This window comes from Emydura macquarii, unplaced genomic scaffold (genome assembly GCF_026122565.2).
Source record: "Emydura macquarii macquarii isolate MOO-44397 ecotype Brisbane River unplaced genomic scaffold, CSIRO-AGI_Emac_v2 contig_2897, whole genome shotgun sequence".
In the NCBI taxonomy this organism is placed as follows: domain Eukaryota; kingdom Metazoa; phylum Chordata; order Testudines; family Chelidae; genus Emydura; species Emydura macquarii.
In genome coordinates this window covers 18,498,791-18,516,792 of record NW_027133034.1, presented here as the reverse complement: position 1 = coordinate 18,516,792, position 18,002 = coordinate 18,498,791, and the positions used below count along the sequence as shown (strand labels likewise).

At 39.7% G+C, this 18,002-nt stretch overlaps 1 protein-coding gene across 1 annotated transcript; it reads left to right on the top strand.

Moving 5' to 3' along the window:
- The first annotated feature begins 341 nt into the window (after positions 1-341).
- ISOC1 (isochorismatase domain containing 1) lies at positions 342-17,358 on the top strand. The gene is made up of 5 exons (XM_067568671.1): positions 342-1,424; positions 10,462-10,581; positions 10,759-10,962; positions 11,309-11,425; positions 15,878-17,358. The coding sequence occupies exons 1-5, from the start codon at positions 975-977 to the stop codon at positions 16,022-16,024; spliced, it is 1,038 nt and encodes a 345-aa protein (XP_067424772.1). The 5' UTR covers positions 342-974; the 3' UTR covers positions 16,025-17,358.
- The last annotated feature ends 644 nt before the right edge of the window (positions 17,359-18,002 follow it).

Here is an 18,002-nt window from a genome sequence, read left to right as displayed (position 1 = left end):
AAAAGTCTGTCAATTTCACATAGTCCATGGGAAGTTTCAGAGTGTGAGAGAAGAGCATGTGAGGCCTCCCTTTATAACTCTGAGAATATTTTTAGCAGTTCAGAAACTTATTAGAGACTGAATCTCGCATTTACATTTATTAATCTATTTTATATGTCCATAATGACAGGATGAAGGACTGTCCTGAATCTAAATCAAAATCAAAGCTCCAGCTGCAAAGCTTTCAAACGAGATGAATTAAAACACAGGCTGTGTTCACTCCATGAACTACCTTTATCCCTGTGAAGTAATGACCAAATAGGAACAGTCTCAAAGAATTACAAAGTGTGTCAGTGCACAAGTGAACCTGACTTTTAATCGCTACCTACGAGTGCTAGATACAGGCCATTAGCACTGGGCAGGCAGGGCTGGCAGCAATTCCAAATTAGTCTTTTAACAGCTCGTCTGGCCAACTGCTAAAACCGCGGCATCATCCCTCCTTCTCAGCAGCAGCCCGAGAGCCACGGGCTCCCACACCCCCTCCAGACACTGGGTCTGTAACAACCACGAACACCCACACGTTGTGCCTAGCTAAGCCCCCCCACCGGCGGGGCTGAGAGCGGAGCCGCTCTGCTACGGCTGCCTCAGAGGCCGGCCCTCTCCGTGGCAATGCTGGGGGCCGGTCGCCGATCCTGAACTCCTCCGACCGACAGGGTGGAAGCCGGGGCAGCCCCGCTGAGGTGGGCGCGGCGTCGCCGCCGCCGGGCCTGCGCCGGGGGACCCCAGCAGCGCAGGCTCGCGGGCCGTTCCGCGGTAGGGCCTGGTCCCGGCCGCTCGCTCAGCCACTCGCGTGCGGGGGACTCGGCCAGGTCCCGCCGCCGCCGCCGGGCTCCTCTTAGCAGGCTGGGAGTGAGCCGCGGTGAAGGGCCCCTCCCGCCGCCTGGCCGAGCGGGGAGCGGGGCCGGGGGACCTGCAGCCGGGCGGGGCCGGGCCCCATGGTGAGGAGGCGGAGCAGGAGCCGGGATTGGGGGCCGCCCGTCTGGCCGGGGGGCGGGGGTAGCAGCAGCAGCAGCAGCAGCAGGAGGAGCAGCGGCGGCGGCTGGGGCCACAGGGAGGCGCCGGAGCGGCTGCCCCTGAACATGGCGGCGGCTGTTTCTCCTCCGGCGGGTGTTGGTGGGGGCTGCTGCCCGGCCGGGCCCGGCGGCGGATCGGTGCCCGTGCTCTTCTGCTTCTCGGTCTTCGCCCGGCCCTCGGCCGTGCCGCACGGTGCCGGCTACGAGCTGCTGATCCAGAAGTTCCTGAGCCTCTACGGGGACCAGCTCGACATGCACCGCAAGTTCGTGGTGCAGCTCTTCGCCGAGGAGTGGAGCCAGTACATCGACCTGCCCAAGGGCTTCCTGGTCAGCGAGCGCTGCAAGTTGCGCTTGGTGCCGCTGCAGATACAGGTGAGCGCCAGCCGCCCACCACCCTCGCCCGGGCTCGGCGATGGGTGGTCCCACAGGGCCGTCCCCCGTCCCACGGTTTCCCGCCCCGGTGCCTGCCTGAGTTACTACGGGCTCCCTTGGAGAGCCCGGAGCCGCCCGCCGCTCTTCCTGTGCACGCGGGTGTCTTACACCCACTCCTCTCTGCCGCACCCCGGTTCCTACCCTCTCTGTATAAACACTCCCGGTATCTCTCAGCCTGCAGGGGCCCCGCTTTGGGTTCCCCCGGTTCCTTTAAAGACTCCCCCCAATTCAGCTCTCCTTAAGCGCCCTAGCCAGCACCCTTTCCCAGGCGCACCCCCCCCCCCCTTCTCACGGCCACTCACTGCCTGCTTCCCTCTAAAGACCACGGACGCTCTCGCTGTAGAACTGAAGCCCCTTCCTCACGCGCACCTTCTCCTGTCACCTGCGCTAACACTTCCTTTGGCAACTGAACCTTGGAGGAGTATAACCCCAATTTGTCAAAAGATGCCTGTCTAGAATGAGTTCCAGGGGGGTAGCCGTGTTAGTCTGTTTTTAGCAGAACGGCGAGAGTCCTGTGGCACCTTAAAGACTAACAAATTTATCTGGGCATAAGCTTTCGTGAGCAGAAACCCCCTTCGTCTGGACCCACTTTGTCTGATGCATCCGACTAAGTGGGTTTCTGCCCACGAAAGCTTATGCCCAGATAAACATGTATAGAATACTATGTCTACAGTTGTGACAAGAGTTTAGGAATAGGATTTATTAGCGCTTATCACTTTTATTGTTGCCCAAACAGTTAAATAACAAATGACAGAGCTTCCACATGTTGCAGTTAATGTCGCTTTGTTTTAAAAACGACACAATATAGAAGATAGGTTATAAAAATGATTGCGTAGCAGTGTCTGTGAGAGCCATGTTTCCTGACTAGCTTTTTAATTGTAGTAATGATTTGCAATGTCTGAAGGAAACTTCAGTGCAGAATAATAAATGGGATTTGGCAAAATCTAAATCCAGGAGGAAGCAATATAGCAAACATACCTTTTATGCATTTATATTATTATACCTGCACCCTAATGCACTTCACGAAAATACGTATATCTTACAGTGACCCCTGGATCTTGGTTTAATATTTAATGAATCAGACCATGTTTTCCACAGATACAATACATAAACCTGTAAGTATTTGTCATTTGAAATAGACAACCTGTGCTAACTATTTCTTTTTTAAACAAAATTTGTGTTAAGGTGGAGTTGATGTTGGGGTCAAATCTTTAATTACAAAGTTCATTATGGCAGGACTTTGTACCATGTGTTATATGTCCCTAGTTTTATATTCCGTCCTGAACAAAAAGCTTCTGATAAGTTTTAGGATAGTAACTTACTAGTTTCATGGCAGTAAATTAGGAAACCAGACTGCTAAATAGATTACTATGTGTTTTTCATTCTAAAATATCTTCATGCACACCAGAGATTTATGCCAGTCGTGCTGTAATGGTTGCACTCAGAATAAAATTGCCTCATTTTTCCCTTTTTCCACCTTTTGGGAGTTTTAAAACTTCAACCTATTTTTCAATAATGAAAATGTGAATTATGTGGAGAGGAATATTCAGGTTTTGTCTGGAGTCAAATCATTTTCCTCTATGTCAGGCAGAAATTATAGATGAGTTAGAAATGCAATGTAATAAATCAGTAATTTTTATTATTTGGAACACTGCTATTCTTTGTATCACCAGAAAATACTTATTTGGATGTTGTTCATAAATTAGCCTTAATAATAGAGTCCTGTGGTCTAGCAGGTTATCAGGTCAAACTCCCTCTACATAGTAAATACTGTTCCCAACACCAAGAATGTTATGTATTTTTTTGGTATTTCCTTGGGTCATGTGTCAAAGACCCCTCTTAATATCTGTTCCTTTGTCTGATTATGTTTACCAAGTCTCCCAACGAAGTGATGAAAACCTCATCATTTGGTATGGTCAAACCCAGGCAAGAAAACATACTGTAGGGAACAAACATTAATGGAAGGAATGTCTAGAGGTCTGAATTCTTTTCCATCCCCAAATTTACTGTATGTTTGGGGATGAAAAAGACTCCAGTCATCTAGCCAATGTTAATTTAAAGTGACATTATCCTGTGGAGCTAGAAACATGAAAAGATAAGGTCCTCTCCATGAAACTGACCAGTGTGGTCTTCCTCTCCAAATTGAATTAAAGACAAAACAAACAAACTCCCCCCTCTCCCCCCCAACTGGCAGCTAAATGGTGACCTGAAAACTATAGGATTTTAAGATTGCAGTTTAAATAATCTAAGGTGGCATTCATTACACAGATAAGACTTCTCACTCTTCTGCCATTCTCCTACCCCCCCTCCGCCCCCCCCCCCCCCATCTCACCCTGCCAATTACAAGTCTCACTTCTGCAAAGAGACTCATGCAGGTTGCTCCCTGTGTTGAAACCATTGACTTCAATGGGATCCCCTGCACACATCTCTTTGCAGGACTGGGCCATAATTTTTATCTTGACCTTGAAGAGTCAGTATTGTGATATCTGGTTATACATTCTTGTTAAACCTCAAATACTTACTCAGTCTTAGTCTAATACAGACTTTCCAAACATTGTCATAATATGGATCATGTTTTAGTACAATAGCTGTCTCATGGGAAACCTGCCCCCTCTCATGGGTGATGCCATTACATCTCTGAGATTTTTTCATGTAATTGCTTACATGAAAAGGTAAAAATAGGGCAGTATTTAATGTATCTTAGCTGTTTCTGAATGTAATTTATCAGCTAGTAATGAGGTGGAAACATCACCACATGACCAACCAGCTCTTCTTGAACCACCAGCAAGTGCTCACAGATTGGGAAGCTCTGGTCTAAATACAGTCACAATTGCATGTTTCAGAGTGACTAGGAAACACAAGCCAAAGAAAAAAGTCCTTCAGGTGCATGAATGTGATAGGTGTCCAGTGGAACCCACCAGAATATTTTTTTAAATAAGATAACTTAAAAAAAAAAAACCCAACAACAACAAATGGCTGACTCCTTGACTTGTATAGCTTTAGCATACACATAGACTAATCACCTGCCATTCACATACCTCTTTCTATAAACTCATTGTAATTGTGATAGATATTTAGACATGGGAGTGAAAGGGAAATTTGGTTACTATACCAATTAATGCTCAAAAAGGGACAACACTGAATGCCATTGTTCTGCTGAAATATTCAGTTCCTTACCCCACCCCTCCAAAGTACAGAAGGGTTGTAACCTCATCCTGCATTAATTTTGTCTTTGTATGTTCCTTTCTGAAAGCTACTTTACCCACTTCAATTTAGGACATGTCTATTAAGGAAACGTGCACTCTTGTAACTACGCTGATATATACAGCAGAACCTCAGAGTTACGAACACGTCAGGAATGGAGGTTGGTTGTAACTCTGAAATGTTCAGAACGCTGAACAAAACATCATGGTTTGTTCTCTCAAAAGTTTACACTTGAACATTGACTTAATACAGCTTTGAAACTTTACTATGCAGAGGAAAGATGCTGCTTCCTTTTTTTTTTTTAGTAGTTTACATTTAACACAGTTCTGTACTGTATTTGATATTTTATTCTGTCTCTGCTGCTGCCTGATTGCATACTTCCAGTTCCAAATGAGGTGTGTGGTTGACTGGTCAATTTGTAACTCTGGTGTTCATAACTCTGAGATTCTACTGTACATACCTTGCTATAAACTCCTAATGTAGACATGCTGCATTGGTGCAAAACGGGTCAGCCAGTCAAATTTTTAAATTGCTACCCACTGGTTATGCAGACTATTTAGATTACAATAAATCTCTCTGTTCTAATTAGCTGATGATCTCAGAAATTCTCATCTCTATACCCACAACAAACATGGCTGCATTAACTTCTCACTGCATTTAATGCTAGATATGATGTACAATTAAAAATAAATTATTCATATTAGGTTGAGCTGCAACAGAGATTTAGCCTTCCTCAAAGGACAAGCAGGAGAAGGGAGGAGATACTGATACATTTGAGGTTAGATTTGATATTAGGGTTTGGAAAGGATCAAAAGCTCAGACAGTCCCTTCTGATGTGGTCATACATCTAGTAGGGGAGTTCTGATAGGAGTACCCGAATACATCTTTAGTGTTAAGTTGGACAGGATGTTTCACTGGAACGATCATAACTTGAAAGAGATTTCTGTTAACTCAGTAATAATTGCATCATGGGTTTATAAACTTTTGGCCTCAAAATTTATTTACTGAGGATAACATGAGGCTGCTTCTTGCCAAAATGAATTTACTATTTAAATAATATAAAAACAAACAAACACAGGTTCATTTTAAGAGACTCGCTTCTGGTGCACATCTTGGTGTCAGTTTGCTTCTGCCTGATTCTTTTGGGAAATACAGTGTTGGGATAATATTTAACTGTTTCTAAAGAGTGTAGAAACGATTCAGTTTTGTACTTAAAGGATAGTGAACTACTTTTATACAGTGAGTTTTCATCATTAATTAAAATAAATGTTTTTGCCATTTACTGTTGTGCCTCTTGTGAATGTTGTTGTTCTACCTAGGTGCTAGTGTAATAAAGGGTATATAATATAAATGCAAAGAACAAAATCCCTGTTCTAAAGAGCTGGGACAGACAAAGTACAGATAAAGGATGAGGAAAGAAAGAAAACGCAACATGAAAGTAAAATGTTTGGAAAAGTTATTTGTTTTGTTACTTCCAAGATTTTTTTAAATGTGTGTTTTTTTTTAAAAAAAAAAATGTTTTAAATTGTAATGAAAGCTCAATATAAAGATCATGAGGTGACAACATGGAAGCAACATTCTTGGAATCTGGAAGAGGGAAAATCAACAGATTATAAAAATTCAAACACAGGTCACCTTTGGGTCCCAGACTACAAAATGGTGCATCTCTAATCTGTAAAAAAACACTTGGTTCATGTTTGATATTTCATGCTGAATTCCATATGGTTTTAATTCCTTGTAGATGCTACAGTCATTTAGGTAAATCTGAAACTTTAATTCTGAGCCTACGGCTACACTCGCCGCAAAATTCAGTGGCAGTCGAAAGGAGATACGCAAGCTACTCCACGTAGCTTGCGTATCTCCCATCAACTTCTTAACGTCTACTTACTGCGGCGTCTTCACTTCGCTGCGCTGATGGGAAATACCTTCCCGTTGATGCAGCGTTAATCTTCTTGGTAGGGGTTCTTCTTGGATTAGCAGTGTTGATTTTCGGGTCGATTGAGCAGGTCTCCGCTTCCGCTCAATTGATCCTGGTGAATTGATCTGGCAGCGCGGACTATGCCGCTGTCACTGTAAATATAGCTTTAGTTCCACATAAGGGTACACTTTGACCATGTGCAATAGAACTATTTTACGTTTATTTTAAAGTAGTTTATAGTTGTGTAAGTAATTGTTCTGTGAATAGTGAAACATAGTTGGGCAACCTTTCATATAGTTTACTTTTGTAAAGATGAACAGAAAAGCAAAACCAAAACTTGTATGCATCCTTTTCTCCTCCTTTGATTCTAAAAATTGCTTCAAGCTTTTTCTAAATATTTTTGTATTTCATCTTTCAAATGTGAAATATCAAGACTGTTAGCTTGTCAATTCCTTCTTTCTGCTGGGGAAACTTGGCCAGATGCTGTAAGAGGAATGGTGATGTTACATGGGTCAGTACCTCAGCTGCCATGCTCATAATACGGTCTCCCCCCCATTTTCTTCATAAGAAGTGCAGGGAAACTGATTCTTAATGATGATAATCTAAATGTATAATAAGCCCCCAAGTTGGTTTAGAAATGGAAAGTAATGTGTGGTCTTAGTGCAATCCACAGTGACCATAAAGTTTCGTACAGTTAATAGTTTTAGGGTATGTCTACACAGCAATAAAACTCCTGTGGCTGGCCAGAGACAGCTGAGCTGTTTTATTGCAGTGTAGACATATCTTCGGAGGACAAAGCTTGAATGGACCTGAAAAACCAACATGTAGACCTTGTCTAGACTAGGATTTAAATGTGAGTGTAACTTGATAATTTAACCATTTAAAATCCTATTCTAAGCAGGGGTCTAGAAGTGGCTGTTCTATAAGGCTGGAGAAAGCTGCGTCAGGTTGTGGTGTCATGTTGCATCAATATTCAGGTCTTTTCAAGATCTTGCTTGGGCCTACCTTGAATGAGAGGGCAGCAAGGGCCTGATATTCCTAAAGGGGATCAGAGGAGAGAGATGGAATCAAGAATTAAAACATTGGTTTATTTTGTTTTGGTGTTTTTTCTTGACAGTTTAGCTTTTAAAATAGCGAGTTTTAGTGCTGATAAAACTTGCAGTTTGGAGGCTGGAGCCTCCAGACAACTGAATACATATTTCATGTTTAGCTGCAATGTAAGTTTGACCACATTGTACCGTAATGCAAAGTTGGAAGGATCACCTATAGGAGCAAGTAGATAGCTTGTTTTACATATCCATTCATTAACTCTGTTCTCTGAGGCTGTTAATGGTACCAGATGTATTATGGACACTAAGGGCTGCACTAAGGTGATACACTAATTTCACATAGGTCACTGTATAATGAGTTTTTAAGACTATTTTTGAGGTACTGTAAAGCACTGTGACCTTTAGAGTTCTTGATTGGGTGATGGAAGAGAATAATGTTACTTAATAATGGTCTCCAGTAGCTATATAAAGGCCAAGACAAAAACCAAAACATTCTGCCAGCACAAGGCATTACTTTTGTGACTATAATAGGGTTCAAAAGAGAACTAGATAAGTTCATGAAGGATAGGTCCATCAGTGGCTATTAGCCAGGATGGGCAGAGATGCAAAACTATGCTCTGAAGTGTTCCTAGCCTCTGTTTGCCAGAAGCTGGGAATGGGTGACAGGATGGATCACTTGATGATTACCTGTTCTGTTCATTCCCTCTGAAGCACCTGATATTGGGCATTGTCAGAAAATAGGATACTGGACTAGATGGACCATTGGTAAGGTTAAGATTTTTGTCATGGTTATTTTAGTAAAAGTCAGGGAGAAGTCACAGGCAATAAACAAAAATTAATGGAAGCCATGACCTCTCCTAGACTTTCACAAGAAGAACGATCTATGACAAAATGGGACTGACTTTCGGGAGGGGGGGTGTTATGAGAGCAGCAGGGCAGGGTCCCGTTATCTTATCCACCCCTCCCCTTCCCCTGCTGCCTGCAGAGGCAGGGGTCTGGGGCCAGGGTTGGGAGCTCTGGGTCTGCGGGACCCCACCGCCCTGTGGAGCCCACGGCTCAGAGCTCCACGATCTTCCCCCGCAGCGGTGGCTGGGAGTTCTAGGGTCCCCCTTTCTCCCCGCCCATAGGGTCAGGGAAGCCATCGGGCTCCCTGCTTGCTGACAGCTCTTGCCCGGCCCCCCCCCTCCCCCCCAGCTGAAGCAGAACATGTCATTGAGGTCACAGGAACTCACTGATTCCATGACCTCCGTGATGTAATCTTATCCTTAACCATTGGTCTGACTCAGTATGGCCATTCTTATGTTCTTATGACACTGTTCTATTTTAATTACTTTGTTTCTATTATTACTATTTATTAAACTGAAAAGTCAAACATCCGCAAGCTAGGAAATGCAGAAAGGAAGTTGTTTGTGCATATATATGATAGTCTTTAATTGTATATTCATACTATTTCATCCTCCAGGACCCCCACATCCTTCGGAGCACAGGATGGACGGTGCTCAGGGAATGAGGCAGCTGTTCAATATTTCATTTAATCCTCCTTGTACAATATATGTTCCACGCCTTGCTTACTGTACACTATGCAAATCCTTCACTAAACACAGAATTATTAATTTCCTTACAGGCTTTTCTATTACAGTCATTTATTGTAGTATATTAGTGCTTCACAAAAATTATTTAATTTACCTTCACAAATTCCTTTTACTGACAGCTCCATTTTACAGACAAGGAATTGAAGCATAAAGACTGAAGCCAAAACTCAATAATTGGGTGCCCACTTTATGACCTCCAAGGTCTTTTTTTGGTTGATTTTGGTTTTTTGGGGGGAAGGGGAAGCGAGTTTCAGAGTACATAGTATTTAGATTACAGTTTATATATAAAAACACTGCATGGATATTAACTCTTTTTTACAACAATGAAAAAGAAAAATAGATACAGGAAACCGCAATATCTAAATATACTGCATTTTCTGATTAATTTGGTTTCTCACCAAAGCCTTGAAAATAAATTAAAATCAGCTTTTTGTCAGCGAGAAACTATCAAACAATCTGATTAGTATAGTTTCCAGGAAATATTTAAATATCTGATGACTTGCGCATTTGAACATTTCACTACAGGATTTATTTAAACCTTGCTTTAGCAATAAATACAAAATCTATTTGAACATGAATGGCTGAGTCTTTTTCACATATCTAGACTTCCTCAGTTAATTTTTTTCCCCCCAGTCTAAAATCCATACAAGGGCAACTTGGGAAACTTGTATTTATTTATTATTTATTGGCTCCACTGGTGGCCACAATGCTGGGGAGCATATTCAGTTATATTAGGTTTAAGTGTTTCTTCTAACATTAGTAAATAAAAGTTTTGTGAGAAGTGCAATGTGTTGTGGCTGCAGAATTGGATGTGTTTTTGTCAAAATATCAGATCCTGTTGACTGGCAGTTATATTTTAAGGTATACAAATTTTATTATGTACTTAAACTGTCTTGAGTGTACAGTTTAAATAAATAACCAAATTGTGGATTCCTGTTGGTTACTACAACACTGCCGTATGTCAAGGTCAATATTCAATTTCTCTTGGTAAATCTGTGATTGCCACATAATAGTTTTAAAAACAAACAAAACCAACGCCTTAAATAACCCTTTCCCCCTATTTTGTCTTGTTTTTCAGTATGCATTCAACCCACACGCTGACACAGGTTTTAAAAACTTTATTTCCCATTTTAGAAATCCCCTTTCTTTACTAATCATCTAAAAATTAATTGAATTAAAACCACAATGTTAAATCTATATATATTTTTTTTCAGTTAACTACACTGGGCAACCTGACACCTTCAAGCACTGTATTTTTCTGTTGCGATATGCAAGAAAGATTCAGACCTGCTATAAAATATTTTGGTGATATCATCAGTGTTGGACAACGATTGGTAGGTTTACTGACTTTTTTTCTAGTGCAGTAACTACTCCAAAAATATTTGCCAATTACAATCAATGCATGAATACTGCCAGTGACTGATGTCTTTTAAATTTAAGAAGTAGTTATGCATTCACCCATCTAATGCTTAAATAACTGTTTCATTTTTGTGGATTTTTTTTCCTTGCAGCTACAGGGTGCACGGATTTTAGGAATTCCAGTCATTGTGACAGAACAGTATCCCAAAGGCCTTGGAAGCACCGTGCAAGAAATTGATTTAACAGGAATTAAACTTGTGCTTCCCAAAACAAAATTTTCTATGGTATTGCCAGAAGTAGAAGCCGCATTAGCAGACATTCCTGGAGTCCGCAGTGTTGTCTTGTTTGGAGTAGAAGTATGTACTTGTCTGTTGTAGTACTGTATTATTTTTGTAGTATGAAAACGTGTTTATATATTGAGGTCTTTGCACAAAGCAGTGTTATAGTCCAGATACCACTTAAAGTTAAATTGTTCATAACCCTGTCAGTTGTTCAGAGTGGATAATCTCATAAATTTGTAATTAGATACTTATTAACTGAGTTTACAAGGGCAGATCCTGAAGTTTGCATTCAAAACTCCCATTGAATTCATTAGTAATTTAATGAATGGGCAAAATTATAGGATTGGTCCCTAATTAATCTTGTACTGTACTTCCAGGTAATCCTGTAAATATCTTTATAATGCTGGTATTTTTCTGACAGACTCATGTGTGCATCCAGCAAACAGCATTGGAATTGGTTGGCAGAGGTGTGGAAGTTCACATTGTAGCTGATGCCACCTCATCAAGAAGTATGATGGACAGAATGTTTGCTCTTGAGGTAATGTGCATAATTTAGACAGATGTTTGTTTTTTTTACAGCCTGATTCTATGTTTGGTTCTCTTATTGTTACAAGCGATTGAGAAAGACTTGAAGAACATTGAGAGGTGGCAGTCATGTAAGTCATCCACCGAACAGGTCTTCAAGCAACAGGATATTTTTAAAAACTTAAATATTTTGGTGACCTGTGTCTACATGCAGAGCACAGGGTTGGGGATGTCAGGGTGAGAATTTGGGAATTTCTCATGAACTGGGGGATATTCTGCAAAACTACTGATTTTCATGGTCTTTTATAGTTCAGAATGGTATTTTTCTGGGAATGCTGCTGTCGTTAAACCCTTCGAAGTCTGAAGTGGCTCCAGTTGTGAAGGTCCTTCTAATGTGCCAAAAACAGCAATTTCAGTATAAACTGCTACTTACTGCTAAGGAGCTTTAAAAAATGTCTTTATCACAATTTGAGAAATTCTAGAAGTCCAACTGAATATGTTGTCACTTCTACAGTATTTGTAACATAAAGCTAGAAAATTTAAAATGTGCAGCTGCATTTCATACACAACTTCATAGTGGTTTTATGGAAAATAATGCATTCTAACTTGCTTGCAAGCTTCGTTGTTGTGTTCAAAATCCAAGAGGGAAAAGAAAACTGTATCTGCGCTAAGCATGGCAATTTTTGCTCTGGATTTTAGCCGGATAGTTGAATATTAAACTCTTAAAATGAACAGTAATTCCATAACTTCGTACCAGCCACATAGACTCAAAAAGGAGTTTTTGCAGACATTCTATTTCTAGTAAAACCTTAGAACTAACAGAAAGTCAGCAGCATTGAACATTTGATAAAAAGTAGTAACTTTAATTAAAGTGCAAGCTTAATGAAATATGCCACATAATGCATGTGACCACAAGGACTCTTGTCAGAAAAATAAGTCATAGACTCATCTGCAAACCAATGTAATGCAGTATTGCTATTGTTTAATATGTATAGTAAGAAAAAAATGCCCAAATTTTAGTTGTTTTGCTGGTTCCGTATACTTCCTTAGAACGAACAGCACATAACTTGCATGTGCGTGCACATAAACCACAGTTCTGTATATTGTAATAGATTTTTAATTGATGCATGACAAGCCCTGGATTTTGCCCAGTTAAAATGGATCTAGTATAAATATAAAAAAGCAGATAGCTGCACTCGTTCAAAACTCCTAGAAGGGCACTTCAGACAGATTCATTGGTTCATTTTTGTTTTGAGGAATTTTGGGTAAATGCAAGTGGTTCTCAAAATGTAATTCAGAAAGCACTTGCTTGTTCTTTGTGGAGAGCTGATAGGTTACATGCTGCTGACTTCTCTTCACTTCCAGCCACCTCTACAATCATCCAGTCTCATTTTTGCAATGAAGAGCCTCTGTTAGGGGCTGCTGTTTAATGCTATAAGGGAAAGGAGCTGAATGCTGCCCTCAGGGACCATGGCTATGGAAATGGGGGCCAGAAAACAGGGAAGCATGTACAGGAATGTTGTATGATCACAAGTCTGATTATCTTAAGATGTCTCTTGATTGCAGAACATTTGATAATCCCTGGTTTAAGAGAAAAACACCATAAGCCTTCAGTTTTTTCCTTTTTCACTGGGGATTACAAGTTAAATTTACCTATCCCACAGGGGAAATCTTGTTATTAATTCATGTGTTGCTTCAGATATGCACATAAGTCTTTGGGTACTATAGAAGTACAAGATATTATGTATACACTTTAATATAATTTCATTCTAAATTATTGGTGTGTTTAAAATTTCAAATTAGACCCAGATATGCATCAGAGTGATTGTACTCTATATAATGAGACATGCTGGCATGGAACAGGAATAATTCTTCACTCTGTCCGAAGTTAATGTTCACCTTTTTTTTCTGCTGCCTGTTTCTTTGCATTCCTTCACTCTGTGGAGATTACTACTTCCCCATGATGTGGTTTATATGCTAAAACACTGTATGGTGTCCGTTCTGTAATGTTTAGATTCTGACCAAGAAGAATCCTGCACAAAACCTGAGTAGCCAAATCTGAGGAAGACAATTTTCATCCTATAGTCTCCTCTTTTGCTGTTACTTTTCAGATATATACAAACATATATAGCCCCATTTAGAATTCAGTCCTGCTTGATGATGATTTTTTTTTTTGGGGTCATCCTGAAGCAAACTCTAAAAGAAAAATGTTTTTCAATAAGTTTGGGTTTTTTATGCGTGAACAAGCACAAGCAGTCAGAGAAGCAGCAGAATTTTTGAATGCTAACTCATGTTATCTTGAGGCCCCTCTTAGTTTCTTCAGTTACTGTCATTTTTTAACAGACTGTGCAGCAAAAGTATGTAGCTATTATGTTTACTTTCCACTACTCCCTGAGCTATATACATTTTTACTAGCCATTATAGAGAAGAGGCATATATCTGCATATGCTACTTTCAGAACAACTCTTATGCCTCACCTCTTCACCAGGTGAATTTTACCCTCAGCATATTCTTCCCTTAACATCCTACTGTCAGTTGCTATTCTGCTTTAATGACACTTGCATTGTTGACACTGATTTCAGCTCTACTTCTGAAATGTATTTCTGATAGTGCTTTATCATTGCATATTTTTGGATAAAGATTTTTTTATTTTGCTTTTAAGTGTGAGTGAGACTCCTGTTTTTCCCTAGCCAGTTTTCATTCCAACCAGGTGTGTCAACTCCCATTTGCAACTCTCTCCTATTAGTTAGTGCTCTGGTAATCATTGTGGGAATTCTAACGAGCCTCAAGTCCGTCTGTTTGGCATTTAAATTCTACAATGCCATTTGCTGCTTGTCTCTGTCTAAGTATATGAGCTAGGCAAAACTTACCTATTAGATACTGAATATTTCCACTAAGAAATACTCTATAAAATGTTACTAGTAATGTGTTTTAAAATCTAGTTTAACTGTGCTATGCATATTCTGTTTAACTTAAAATATGTGTTACTTTCATGTGGATTAAAGTTATTCACAACAGTAGTAGGAGAATGCACTGCTTTGTTGCAATTTAAGAATAAAACCAGCAGTAGTGTTCTCATGCAGGAAGTGTTAACTTGAAGGAAATAATCTGCATTTGTCCATAGTTTTACAAACTATATGCATACTGCATAAAGTATGACGCTTAGTTTAAAAAAAAAAAAAAAAAAAAAAAGATTTCCCCCTCGTACAAAGATTACTACAATAGTATGTGGGGTGTGACTATAGGGATGCTTAGTGTCATACCCGTCCCCCTGCCTCCCAACTGCCTAATCTAGCTACCAAGGGGTAAAGATACCCTAACTTATGACAGTTTGGGATCTTTTTCCTCCATGGCTCACAATAGAAACCAAGCCTGTGAAGTCCACTTCCTTCCCATTTCCTTTCCTGTCCACTGTCCCCTCCATGGGGATAGTGGGCAGCGGAAGACAGGACCCAGAATAGGGATTTATAATGTCCATGAGGCAGGGATCTGATATAGTCACTAAACAGCTGTGGCCTAACAGGGGGCCAGCCTTTCTTTTGGATACATTAGGATATCCTGCTGTTAAAGCAGCAGTTGTAGCCATCCAGGGTTTCCATGCAATCCAAGATGCAGTTTGATTGGAATGAGACAGAGCATTACTTAATTTAATTGTACTTGTATGAAATAACTTAAAATATGGGTGGTCTCTTTTAATCCTAGCAATTTTAACTTTTATGATGAGACTATTTTATAATCTTTCAGAAGAGTTTTCTTTCTGTAAATATCTCATTACAGTCTAAATATAAGCTTTGCATTGTTAATAAAAACTATTGCTGTCTGACTAATATGAGTGAATTACAATCAACAAAGCTTGTAAAAGAGTCCTCCTCTCTTCTTCTCATAAAACTATTGATTCCAGGGAACTGTGTAATCTCATGACCAGGATATTGGATAGTACCTAATAACCTCTGAAAAAAGATATTTAGCTTCAGTAGTAGCTAATTTACTTTCTTTATAAATAATACTTCTTACCTACATAGCACCTTTTATCTGAGGATTTCAAATTTTTAAAAACTAGATGAGTTAAGCTTTTCAGAATTCCTGTGTGATGGGGAGGTTTATTATCCTCACTTCGTGTATGGGGGAAACACTCACAGAGGGGGAAGTGACTTGCTTAAATTCACATAGAAGATCTGAACTGGATAAAGAATGCTTCTGACTACCATGCCTTTGCTTTAATCCAAGACTGTCCTTCCCTGTAATAAACCATAACAAAATAGAACTGACATTCTCGTACCCCTCTTAATTCTCGTAGGACCGTTATTAAAACCAAGGCGCCACTCTATAAATACTGGAGACAAAACAGCAAAGATTTTATTGTTTAGGGGATATTTTAAAAGTATTCTCCATTTGGTATGCTGTATGTGCTTATCCACACTGCAACGGTCTCACCTTTTTCTGACTCTGTTCTTTTCTCTTTTAGCGTCTTGCTCGCACTGGAATAATAGTTACTACTAGTGAGGCTATCTTGCTGCAGCTGGTAGCTGATAAAGACCATCCAAAATTCAAAGAAATTCAAAACATCATTAAAGCAAGTGCTCCGGAGTCAGGCCTCCTTTCCAAAGTATAAAGAGGGCATTTTGAAAGAGCAGTACATGGTCATCCTTAAGAAAGAACTAAAGCTGTAAGCACACACATGCGCGTGCACACTCACACAAACTTCAGCAGAAATATAAAACTAAAAGGTGATGTATTTGTGCTTGCCTTAGTAAAATTTGTTTAGGTATAATGTCTGGGTGCCAGTGTGTTCTGTTTAATCACAGCTGTCAAAGACATCGAGTACCATAAGATGCTTTTATTGTCATATGCTCTATTATTTATTTAAAAATAAAAAACTTAACAGAGGTGCCTGTTAGTCTGTACTGTACCCACTGATTGTTATACATCTCCAAAAAGTGCACATTTCTGTGAAATCTCTCTTGATTGTTCACTTTGTAAAATTGTACTGTGATATTCTGTTTCACTTTTATATTGATGGAGATGAATGTGATGTGATAATATGCTTTAACTTTGTGCATAAATTAAATGGACTACATGTGTACATTGTCTTTTAGAATAAAAACTAAGTGCTTTGCTTAATCAGTAGACAAGCCTAGTAGCTCAAGCAACAATCTAGGTTTAATTACTTTTGGTAGCTGAAGCAGACTACGTTGATTCTTGATTATTCCCGACTTTTGACTCGCTAATCCTGTTTTAATGTTCTGTACTTCAACTAAAAGTTCCAGGTGGAAGCAATCATCGGGTGACTGCCCCTTTCAAAATTATAAAGAAATCTGTCATTTTGTTAATGAGATAATCTAAAAGATTGGTGTATAGTAATTCACAGCTAGTGGGAGACTTGTAGCATTTAAAATGGGGGGGGAACAACCCTAAACTCTTAAGTTTCAGTTACTGAAGGCTAATTATTTCTAGAAATGGCCTTGGATTTTTTTAATTCTTGTATGACCAGATTTAATAAACTCCATCTGGTTTCTGCATTAAGCCAAGCAAACCCTGAAAAAATAATCAACTTTTTGGGTCAGTTGCAGACTTCCACCACACTGATGTTGGAATTGGATTGGAATCTACTCTAAAAGCATAATTTAAAAAGGGGCATGTGTAACTTGTCGTTATATATTTTGTAGCTGAAACTAAACTTTAACACATGATTGTGTCCCTTAAAGGCACCTTCTTCATCTTCAAATGGTTAAAAAATTATTATATAATGCTTACAACAAGAATGTGACTTTAGAATCTTTCAAAAGATTTTTTTTTTAAGTAGATGAAACAATACCAAATACAGATCTTTTGGATATAAAACTAATTACCATAAATGTATTGTTAGAAATGATTTATTTTCCCCACAAGATGACTCTAAAAGAATTGTATAGCGTATGTTTAAAGTAAATAAAATGTTAACATATACGGTCTCTCTAGTAGTATTTGTGGAAGAGCGCTGTTACTTACCATCAACCTTATTCTAGCTTGTGTGGCCTGTGAAATTCCCATAGATGTCGTGGGAATTCTGTGCAAAGATCAAGGGCATAATATGACCCAGTAGCTTTGCTTATGTTGTTGAGAACTTAATTTTGTGCCATTAAAATTTTGAGGAATGGTCATCACTCATGGCCTGGGGCAGGAAAGAGAGAAGAAAGGAAGAGTTGAAGAATCCGTTGTCCCACATCATTGACCTACTTTTACCTTTTTTTGCTGCTGTATTAATCATGCTGTCTAGCAGAGTAAAGTCCACTTACATAAATCAACAGCTGTGCACAAAAGTTCTATAAATATCTCATGAAATGTTCTATTCCTTCAATATTTATACATATATATTACCTTGGGAACTGAGGGGGAAATTTCCAACGTCTTATACATATACATTTTTGGAGAGATGTTTCCACCTTCCAGAGCACTATATTTTATGTTAGAAACACAAGCAGGTATTTGTACTTGATTGTTAGTAAAACCAAATTATTTGTTTTGACAGGATTCCGTGAAATTCATTAAAATATTAGCAGCTCCATTGGAGCCACACTGCCAGGGTGAATCACAAGGGCCCTAGAGTCTGA

Excerpts from the sequence above, each read along its gene's own strand:
- ISOC1 (XM_067568671.1), top strand. The coding sequence starts at position 975 with ATGGTGAGGAGGCGGAGCAGGAGCCGGGATTGGGGGCCGCCCGTCTGG. Across the intron at positions 1,425-10,461 it reads TGGTGCCGCTGCAGATACAG|TTAACTACACTGGGCAACCT; the intron begins GTGAGCGCCAGC and ends ATTTTTTTTCAG. Across the intron at positions 10,963-11,308 it reads TTGTCTTGTTTGGAGTAGAA|ACTCATGTGTGCATCCAGCA; the intron begins GTATGTACTTGT and ends TTTTTCTGACAG.